At 44.1% G+C, this 10743-nt stretch overlaps 1 protein-coding gene across 1 annotated transcript in view; it reads left to right on the forward strand.

Annotated features, from left to right (window-relative positions):
- The window catches only part of Egln1 (egl-9 family hypoxia inducible factor 1), a 37817-nt gene that overhangs the window by 21564 nt on the left and 5510 nt on the right, over positions 1-10743 (forward strand). Inside the window, exon 2 of the mRNA XM_010621945.1 lies at positions 7087-7206. Within this exon, the coding sequence (XP_010620247.1) occupies positions 7087-7206 (120 nt within the window). The remainder of the gene's footprint in view (positions 1-7086; positions 7207-10743) is intronic.

Consider the following 10743-nt stretch of genomic DNA (forward strand, 5'->3'; position numbering starts at 1 on the left):
GGGGGGGGGGGGGGGGGGGGCGGGGGGGTTGAGTTTAAAATAGAGAATGCAGAATATATTGTGGAGGGGGACCACCCATGGAGAAGCTGATGCTGAAGACAAGGGAAGTAAAGGTATTGACTGCAGGGTATGGTGTGGGAAGAGATGAGACTGGGTGTGATTGAGAACCTGTGGCTCTAAATACTACCCTCAGACCAGTGGTGTCTTTTTGGGGGAAAAAAATCAAACCTTGAACTAGTGCCAGACTTACTGAATCTGAATATTTTTTTAACAGTGTTGCCAGGTGATTTATATGCATATTGAAATTCCAGGGGCCCTTGGGAGAAAGAGCAGCTCTTTGTGTGCTGCCTGTGTATTCCAGCCATTCTGACTCAGGGAATCAGGTGATGAAGCCTTAGTGTGAGTCACAGTGAGAACCTAGGGGGTGACAAGATGACGAAGTGTCACCTGGTTGTCTTCAGTATCTCGGTGGGTAGAAAACATCTCCATCTAGTGAATTAGACAGTTGAGTCAACCAGGCTTGGTAGCGGACTGCCTCAAAATGAAAAAACTGGGGATGTAGCTAGTAAAAAAGCCCTGTGTTAAAACCCCAATACTGGGGGGAAAATAGGTAAGTTGGGGCCAACTATTGGCTGGGAGAGGTGAGTCACAGAGGTGTGAAATAGCCATTTTGAGGGGCCAGGGATTTAGCTCAGTGGTGCTGCCACCTGCCTCGCAAGTGCAAGGACCTGAGTTCGATCCCTGTTTCCCCACCCCCCGCCAAAACCCCCCAAAGAAATAGCCATTTTGAGGATTATCAACAGATCTGATGGGGAACGTGGAAATTGCCAGAAGTTCTGAACATTGAGGTCAGGGACAACTTTTAGTTTTGTAAGTCTGCTGAATTACAACTTTCCAGCGATGCTAAGTAGCTTGGCTGGGGGAGCTGCAAAGATTGGATTCATGCAAAATTGTGAGTTTGCAGGGTGAGGTTAAGGAATAAAAAAGCTAGCCGTACATAACCTGTCCTGGATGGGAAACAGCCACAGGTGGTCAAGATGAGGAGGAAGATGGGAGCCCTGTTGGGGAGGCTCATGAAAGGTGGAAGGTACCCTGCCCTTGCTTTTGTCTGCTAGGGGTAGGAAAATTTCTTTCCTGTCCGGCTGTACATAGTGAACAGGATCCTGTGATGGCTTAGATAACAGGGATGAAGTTTCTGTCTGGGATGACTCAGGATTCTGGAGTGAAGGACTGCAGCGGACATGTGTTCTATATTACCAGGGATTAGTCCTCCACTGGATGTTCTTTGAAAGGAGCTCTGATATATTCTGAGTCACCAGCTCAGATTTAGGGCTATAGTTATGGTTAAGGTTAGGGAGTTCTTTTGAGTCACCAGGTACCAGATCTTCTTATGTAGAAATGGCCAAAATAAAATAAAAGTTCCTTCAGGTGGGTGTGTGCAAACTATAGATTCACCAGTAAAGTGGATCCCTTGGTTCCAGCTGTTAGTTTGATCCACCAACAGACTCAGAAGCAGAATCAAAAGCTTTTACTTTCTGTGCTGGCTACAGTCTGGTGTGCCCTGCTCATGTGACAGCAGTTCAGCCACCATAGTCACCGTGGAAACACACAAGAAAGGGAGCATCTCTTACTAAGACTTCCACAGAAATCCTGAATTGAGCCCATTGCTCTCTGTGATGAACTTGGCTATGTGGTCTTTTTCTTATTCTTTTTTTTTTTTTCTTCTTTCTTTTTCTTGCTTTTGGGGGTACAGGGGATTAAACTCAGGGCCTTCACTCTGACCTATATCCCTAGTCCTCCCACTTTTTAAAAAGTTTTTTTTGGGGGGAGTTGAGACAGGGTCTTACTATGTAGTTGAGACTGACCTGGAACTCACTATGTAGCCCAGGCTGGTCTCGAACTCACAGCAATCCTCCTGCTTCAGCCTCCCAAGTGCTGGGATTACAGGCATGCACCACCATGCCCGGCTTTAAAAACATTTTTTAAAAGTTTGTCCAGGCTGAGCTTGAGCTTGTAATCCTCCTGCTTCAGCCTCTCAGAGTGCTGATATTACAGGTGAGTACCACATCCAGCTTACATAAGGCATTCTGAGCTTAGCTGCAGAGACTTATAAATATAAAAGGCCTAGGACAGGGCCAGAGATCCCAGTAGTCCTGGATTCTCAGCCTGGCTGACTGCTGAGCTTTGTGGCCATTCCAAGCTCCCCATCCTTCAGTGAAGAGAGAGGGTGGCAGTTGTAGACTGTGAAGATTCCATGAGAGCATGAAGTTTACATAGTAGGCACTGTCAGACACAGTGGTGAAGATGTTTGACAAGGAAGAAGGAAATTACATCTGCAGAACGCCTTCCTGTACTTTTTCTTTTTGGAGATAGGGTCTCACTGTGTGGTTCAGGTTCAGGCTGGCCTTGAACTCTCTATGTAGCATAGGCTGGCTTTGAATGCACACTTAACCTTTCTGTTCATTCTGTATCCTAGACTGCCTGATAAATGGTAGGTGCTCAGTCAATATTTAGTGAATGAACCTGGGGATATTTTTTTTTCCATTGGGTTTATTGGTACATTTTAGGTATATGATAGAGTTACATTCATCATTGGGATCTTTACATGATGTATCTTGGTTCTTATTTCTTCCCCCTTCCCCTGCCCTCTCTTCACCCTCTCCACCCCTCCCTATTTACAACGATTTTGTTTCCATGTTTTTCCTTTTACCTTCTTTCCTTTCCTCTACCCCTCCTACTTTCCGTACTCCTTTAGACGTTTTCTTCCTGTTTCACATTATACATTTTGATCCTTATTTACAGTTTTAGTTTTTCACAACATGGGGATAGAGGCAATTTTTCCTCCTCTCTCAGCACCCCAGGCCCTGTCTGCTTTAGATTCTTACAGCTGTAGTGCACCCTGCACTTTCCATCTCCTCTGCCCTTTGCTCTGACTCCTGTCCTGCACTTCTGGGTCTATACCCTCTTCTTCTGAGTCATCCTTCATCTTCAGCAAGTAGTCTGAGTGATATTTATGAAACTGAGATGAATTATTTTATCACAATTCCCAGCCCTTTATGTTTGGCCCTTTGCCAGACAGAATGGAGGGCTCATTTAAAAGTACAGGACCCCAGGCTTCATCCCTATATTCAAATCCACAATTTCAGGTAGATAGGCTATGGATCATTATTTTGGGGAAGCAGCCCAGGTGATCGTGTACATCTGGCTAGTTGTGGCCTGCAAGGTGACCATCTTCAGCAACTGCGTGATCACCTTCCCAGCTGCCCGCCTGCTTTCCCGTGGTGCCTCCTGTCCCCACCACACATCTGCTGTGGTGTCCTTATTTGTGTCTTCGCGAGTGTCCATTTGTGCAGCTCTTCTGTTCCCTCTAGTACCTGGAATTCTTCCCCGCTCTTTCAGATTTCGGTTTTTGTCCTTCAAGGTCCTGCTCACATGTTAGTGTCTCTAGCTCAAGTCTTTCCAGGTGCCCCACTCCCAGACAGTGGGTCATGTTCTTGTACCTGGGCACTTGAATGCCCGTCTTGTGGTGTTTATCACCCTGACCTTTGTGCTTTCCTTAGCTGTGACTGAGTCTGTGCATGGTTTCCGTGTTTGGTTCTTTTCCAAAGCAATTGCTAACATTGGAGGCTATAGGTAGTCTACCATCACATTTTAATTCTCTTAGCTATGAATCTCTGTTTTTCAATAATTCACTTCAAAAAGGAAAATTTTTAAAACAACGGAGTTCACTGGTTCACCTTCATATTGAAGTGTGTAATGCTTGAAATAAATGCTTTCAGACTCCAAAGAGGTATCGCAAGCCTCTTCCTTCCTTTTATTCTCAGAGGGAAAAACACATTTATGGTGTTTCCTATCTTAAGAACATCCTTGAACATGTATATTTTCATATCAGAGAGGAAGAAAGGTAGTATTTAGTTGTTTTGCTTATGTTGAATAGGTTTTCCTCTTGGGAAGTTGAAGTATTTAAAGTTGGGGTCTCTTTGAGATGGCCTACGAACATGGCCTCAGAATTACATGCAGGAATTGTGTTGTTTCCTTTTCAGGCTTTCTGATTTTTCTGGGGTTTATTGCTATTCAGTTTGATTCTTTTATAACTAGAATCAGGACTGCCACCTTTCCTCTAGCTGGCATTGGTAAGTTCATCGAGTGGAAGTTTAAATTCAGGCTGAGTGGCACACGTGTCTGCTTTCCTTTCTCCGTCTAATCTCCAGTGTCCTGAGCCCCGAGCAGATGAGAGGGAGTGCTAAAAGGCCAGCATGGTGATGGCTGCCGCGTTAGTTTCGTGCTGGCAGGACACTGTACCTTCTGGCATCTGGAAGTGGAAAGCTGGGAGGAGCCGGGTCATGCCTGCTTCCTCCAGCCACATTCCCTCTCCTCTCTGCACTTTCAGCTGTGAACTCAGTAGTTCACTGATGGGCACATTATCTGTGATCCAGTCACCTCCCAAGGTGAGCACATGAGACTTTTGGGGGACATTCCAGATCTAAACTGTAACACTGCCCTTGGAAGCATGTTTAGATGCAGGTAGCTGAGCTATGTCAGGGTTCAGGAAACGTAATGCAGCCGAGTGTGGTGGCACATGCCTGTCTGTAATCCCAGTGCTCAGGAGTCTGAGGCAGGAAGATCAAGGCCAGCCTGAACTGTATAGTGAGATCCTGTCTCAAAAACCAAAAGGAAAAAAAAATGTAATTTTATTTAATTAAACTAAAACTTTTCTCTGAAACTTTGAAAATTTAAAACTTTTATTGCATCCTTTTAAAAGAAATCTCACTTGGAATTGTGATGTACCAGCATCTTAGCTCTGTTCCATTCTGGGGTACCTGGCTTCTCCTGAGCATGCTGGGATACCCTTCCTATCTAACACATGCTATCAGCATTGTTGCTTCTTGTTCATCCAGGGCTGGGTCACGGTTAATGGTAACCTCATGACTTATTTATGGAGTGGGTCTCACGTTTCTCTCTGCTTCCCGCCTGCTGGTGCTCCACAGTGATCCTCTACCTTCAGAAGCTGACTTATGTCTTCATTTCTCCCTCTCAGCAGTCTAGACGGGGCTTATTACGTGGGTTGTGAACCAAATTCCCAGCATCCACCTGCCCAGGCTTTGAGACATGTGTTAGCTTTTCTGGCCTCCTTTCCTTACAATTAAGCAAAGGTGAGAAAAGGGTGTTTATTTCGCCAAGTGTGTCCAGTGAGTTATTATGCAGGAATCGCTGAGAATAGTGCTTGGCAAATAGTAAACACCCAATAAATGTCAGTGGTGAGTGATACTCACATTATTGCTGTTGTTAGTTTTCATTCATACATAGTGGGAACTGCTCTTCCTGAAGGACCAAGCTGATGTGTTTCCCACCTTAGCTTACCAGGCCCAGCTGCCCAGTGTGGCTCTCTTCTCTCTGAACTCACAGCCCTGCTTGCTCAGCCCTGCCTCCCTGGCTGGCTCTTATCTTCCATGCTGCCCAATCATGGTAGCTGCCACCCCTAAATGGCACCTCTGTCCCCCTTGGATGTGGCCTGCCTGGTTAGAGGGCAATGCCTTGGAACTGACTGCTCTAATGGTGTCCTAGAATATCATGTCCCCATGGTCTGCAGCTTTACTTAGTATTCTTTCATAGCTCATGGAAAGATAACTTCCTGCTGCTGAATTGCATCCCATGTTTATTGGGTCACATTTTGTAATGAATGAAAGCAAGAGACTTGGTCTCCTTTCACCACTGTAAACCTGGCCCTGTCCTGAACATACAAGGTCTCAAGACAGATCTGCTAAGTGCATGGATGGAGTGGAGAAGAGTTTGCCCTCTCTTCTCCAGCTCCTCCTGGTCAGAGGAACCAGCTTACCTTCTCAGATGAGCTGGCTGTAGGAAGGAGTGTGAGCCTGGAGTTTTCCCTCCCCTTCTTAAATCACTTTGACTTTCCTAGGTCACTGCCTGAGTTAACTCCACTGTTAAATCAGTGGCCTCTTGTGATTGTCCTCTGAGTCCTGCTCTGTGAGCCTTTCTCAGATAGCTGGTAATGGAATCACTTGGGTTCACTGTTCATAGAACAGTCTTACACTCCCAGGCCCATGCCATCTCCTGGCATTGCCAAACTCCAGTGCTAGAAGAAGCCTTGATTCTAACTCTGACTTGAGTTAGAAAAACGTAAAGACATACTGTAAGGTCACCAAGGAATCTGCTCTTAGAAAGAGCAAGCCAGGGTGTCTAAGGCAATCAGATTGTTTTCTTTTTAGGGATACAAGTTTAAGCCATAGTTTTCTTTCTGATTTAAAGAGGGGTTTGGGCTGGGCGTAGCAGCACACACTTGTAATCCCAGCACTTGGGAGGCTGAGTGGGAGGATTGATGTGAATTTAAAGCCGGCCTGAGCTACATAGTGAGTTAAAAGCCAGCCTGTGCCACCCAGAGTGGGACCCTGTCTCAGGGTGTGTGTGGGGGATTGTCAATATACTGATTTGTTCTTAGCTTTTTTTAAAATCACAAATGTTAAATGAATTGATATTTGGAGTTGGCCATCTAAATTACACCAAATCCTCACTGAGGGTGGAGCTCAGTGGTAGAGCACTTGGAGAGCATGTCTGAAGCCCTGAGTTCATCCCCTGCACTGCAGATAATTTAATGAATGAGTGATGTTCATCTTTGCCAGTGGCTTTCAGAAAGGCATCAGATGGTGTGTGGTTCTCTGAGGTGGGACATGGGTGTGCTGAGCAGGGAGAGGGAAGAGACTCTCCAGACCTTGACAGTGAAAGTATGTGAAGATCCTGTGATGGGACTTGAACTCCTGATCTTTGCTATTTCAAGCAGGGCGCTGGCTTTTGGCCACCCAAGGTCCATAGCTGTGTCACTGTTTAACCTCCAGTGCTAGCCCTTCTGTCACTGATCAGCTGAAGCCCCCAGGCCCTGGACTGTCCCCTACCCTCCTCCTTTCTTATAAATATTGGTAACTTTCTGCCCTCTTACCTGCCATGTGATTCTGTAAGAGAGAAGAATGTGAATGTAAGTCGCAGCAGCCAAAATTTAGGGCTGTTTCTAATACACTGCTGTTCTCCCTTAGGTCCACACACAGACTTTTAAAATCATTGTTGTTATTGCAGGCTATGGTTGCTTGTTACCCAGGCAATGGAACAGGTTATGTTCGCCACGTGGATAATCCAAATGGAGATGGAAGATGTGTGACATGTATATATTATCTAAATAAAGACTGGGATGCCAAGGTAGGCAGCTCGATTGAGCGTTTATGTCTTTTTCTCATGGGTATTCTTTTCTGACAATATTAAGATTTACACTTAAACACTTGGAAAAATTAAATTCTCTCAGATCAGTTTCAGTCCCAGGCATTGGGGTAGGTCTTTACAGAATAAATACATACTGAGGCAAGCATGGTGGTGCACGCCCTTAATCTCAGCACTTGGGAGGCTGAGGTGGGAGGATCACTAGAGTTTGAGGCCAGCTTGGTCTATATAGTGAGTTGCAAGGCCAGCCTGAACTCCATAGCAAGACTGCATCTCATTCCTAGATAGATAGATAGATAGATAGTTAGTTAGATAGATAGATAGATAGAAAGAAAGAAAGAAAGAAAGAAAGAAAGAAAGAAAGAAAGAACGAAAGAAAGAAAGAAATGTAGTTGAAAAATACAGCACCAACCTACTTTAAACAAGTAAGTAATGTATCACATATAGCATGTGTGAGATACCTACAGGTAACGGTATGGTGCTGTACACATAAAAATTTAAGAGGGTAGATCTAGATCTCAGGTTCAGTGTCCTAACCATCAAAAAAGTGTGTGTGTAGGGGGCAGGGACATAGAGAACTTTGGGAGGTGGCAGTGTGCTTTTCATCTTGATTGTGGTGACTGGTGGCATAATATGTCCAAGCATAGCAATTTATTTTTTAAAAGGAGAAAGTTTATTCAAAGGTAGGAGAAAGGGGGAAGAGAGAAGATGATTTATTCTAAGGTGGAGGGAAAGGGGAAGAGAGAGAGGCAGACAGCTACTCCAGACAAGTAGGGAGCATTCAAAAGTCAAATACTCCATATGAAATTATTATGTGCATTAAATTAAATAAGGCTCTTTTTGATATATCAACTAATTATGCCGCAATACAGCTATACAAAAGTACTAGTATATTGGAAAAATAGATTTTTATTCCAGATATTGAGGGATTTGTCTGAAATTTTAACTTTTATAAAAGTGAACTTATTAACTTCCTTTTAATAGTTTAATAAAAATATTTCTGAGAACAGTTGTTTTTCTAATGGCTTTTGGTATAGATGATCTATAAGTAGTTGTTATGGATTATTTCCTGTTTCATTGTTTGCATTTTTATAGAGATATTATATGGCATTGAGTTGCTGAATATTGAGGCCAGATTCTGTCTTTCCCTCATTATGGGAAAACTAGAAGTGTATTGACACTGAGCAACCCTATAAAGCCAGTTTGAATATACAGAATATGTAATCTCTTGTTTTAAAATTCTATTCCTTTAATATTAACCTAAGTTTCAAATAATGACTTTTAAAAGTAAATCCAGTGACTGATTGTTGTGGTTAATTTTTTTTAAAACCTGAAGTAAAACAGTCATATGGCACTAGTAAACAATGTATAGCATAATAGATTCTCACAAAATGAACACACATCTAGCAGACTGAGTTTTTAAAAATCAAATAGGCCTTAAAACACACCCCTTTCCCCCCAGTACACAAGTATAAACCACCTAAGTCCTAAAGGTACAGGGATGGAATCCTCCCTTCAGAAGTGTTTAAAGTGAGAACAGCTCACGGTGTGCTCTAGGGTGCCTGTAACTCTGGTTTAAAGAGCTTCCATTGTCCTAATCCCACGTTCTGCATGGAGACAGTTTGCTGGGCAGATCCTCAGGCTTTATGTCAACAAGCATGATTTTACAGTTCTAGAGCTTTCCAAGCTTGAAGTAGAGAAATCTGGTAATTCACTTTGAGCCCAGGGCACATAACAGATTGATGTGATTTTAGTTAAAACTTACAAATCAATTTTTTAAAAAAATTTTTTTGGAGATAGGGTCTCAGCTATGTAGTTCTGGCTGGCTCTGGACTCACTGTGTCATCCATACTGGCCTTGAACTTGTGCAGTCCTCTTGCCTCAGCCTTGCAGGTGATAGGATTATAGGCATGTGCCACCATGCCCAGCTGAAAATGATTTTTTGAGCCAGGTGTGCACACTTGTAACCCCAGCACACCGGGTAGCTGGGGCAGGAGCCCAGCCTAGGCAACTTAGCAACCTAGCCAGACTCTGTCTCAAAATGAAAATTTTTTTAAAGACTGGGGATGTGACTCACAGTGTATTTCTTGGGTTCAATCCCTAGCACCAAAGGAAAAACAACCAGATTGATATTTGTCAGATTTTGTGAATATCTGGAAAACCAGAAATGTGTTTATGAACTCCTAACTTCTAAATCTTGCTAGGCTTTTGCTGGGCTAATATTTTAATCACATATGACCTGGATAAGGGCATTTTTGTTTTAAATTAGCTAGCATGTAGGCAAAAGTCAGCTCTTGGCATTTTTATACACAGCAGAAAACTTCCCTTGCCACATGGCACTGTATGCAGACAGTCCTGGGTCAAAGCAGAAGGGGACACAGCCCTCAGAGGGTTGGGTTCCACAGATGGACTGCCACCACCAGTCGTGCCAGCTGTCAGGACAGGTCACATGTAGGAAGCCACTGGTGGAGAGGTGGGAAGAACAAAATGTTGGCCAGCTGTTCCTCTTTAAGTGTTTCCCACACCGTACCTTCACTTTTCCTGATGAACCTGGGGTGGGAAGGGGGCTCCAGTCTAGAGTCTTGGATGGATGGCAGAGGCCTAGGACTCACAACTGGAACCTGAGGGAGGTGGGCAGGGGCCCCAGGAACTGCAGTGTGGCACTGCTGGGGACCAGCCCCAGGAACATTCTCTGTCACCCCAAGTTCTAGGCATGACACAGGCTCCATGACATCTGGATCAGGGGTAAATTGCCTTTACCTTTAGAAGTGTTCTTACCTTTAGGGGATAAGTTACTAGGGGCAAAGAGTGCTTTGGGAGGAAGAATCTTGCCAGCCTCAGTCTCCCCAGACTTTTGAACATAAGAACCAGGTCTGTCTGGTTCCTCCCTGTCCCCACCCGGGCTCCAAGGTTCCCAGTGCACTTGCTGTTCAGGCAGTACTGGGATGAGGGCATCAGCCCGTCACATCTCAGAGAGTGGTGTGTTGAGATGAACAGAAACAGTCCTTTGTGTATGGACTTGGGTTGCAAGCATCAGTCCTCACTGTGTCCCACCCTGTGGGCGGGAGAGCGTGGGTGCTAGTGAGGAGCATGGTGCTGATGTGGGGTAAGAGATGGCACTTTCTGTATGTATCCTGAAACACACTTTCTGTTGTGTACCTTTAAATCAAAGACACTAAGCTTGCAACTGTCCTGTTATGGGTCTGTTGAACATTATGGTGTGCTGTAGTGTTTATTCCATACAAGGAGTCAAGAGAAACCATTCATCAAGGCAGCCTGACATACACCTGTTGTACAAGTGAGCTAAGCAGATCATTAGCAGGATAAGATGCATTTTCACATCTCTCAGGCATCATTTTTAGAATTTTGAATTGGAACTATTTCATTACGCATTTACAGAACTCTCTGAAGCAAAATAAATGAATTTTTCCTTGCATCAGAGCATGTACTGAGTTGTGTTCATTGGGGGGGTGGTTTTTTTTTTAGTTTAGTTTTTTTTTTTTTTTTTTTTTTTTTTTT

Source organism: Fukomys damarensis, unplaced genomic scaffold (genome assembly GCF_012274545.1).
Source record: "Fukomys damarensis isolate Sample0158 unplaced genomic scaffold, DMR_v1.0_HiC HiC_scaffold_10, whole genome shotgun sequence".
NCBI classification, from domain to species: Eukaryota; Metazoa; Chordata; class Mammalia; order Rodentia; family Bathyergidae; genus Fukomys; species Fukomys damarensis.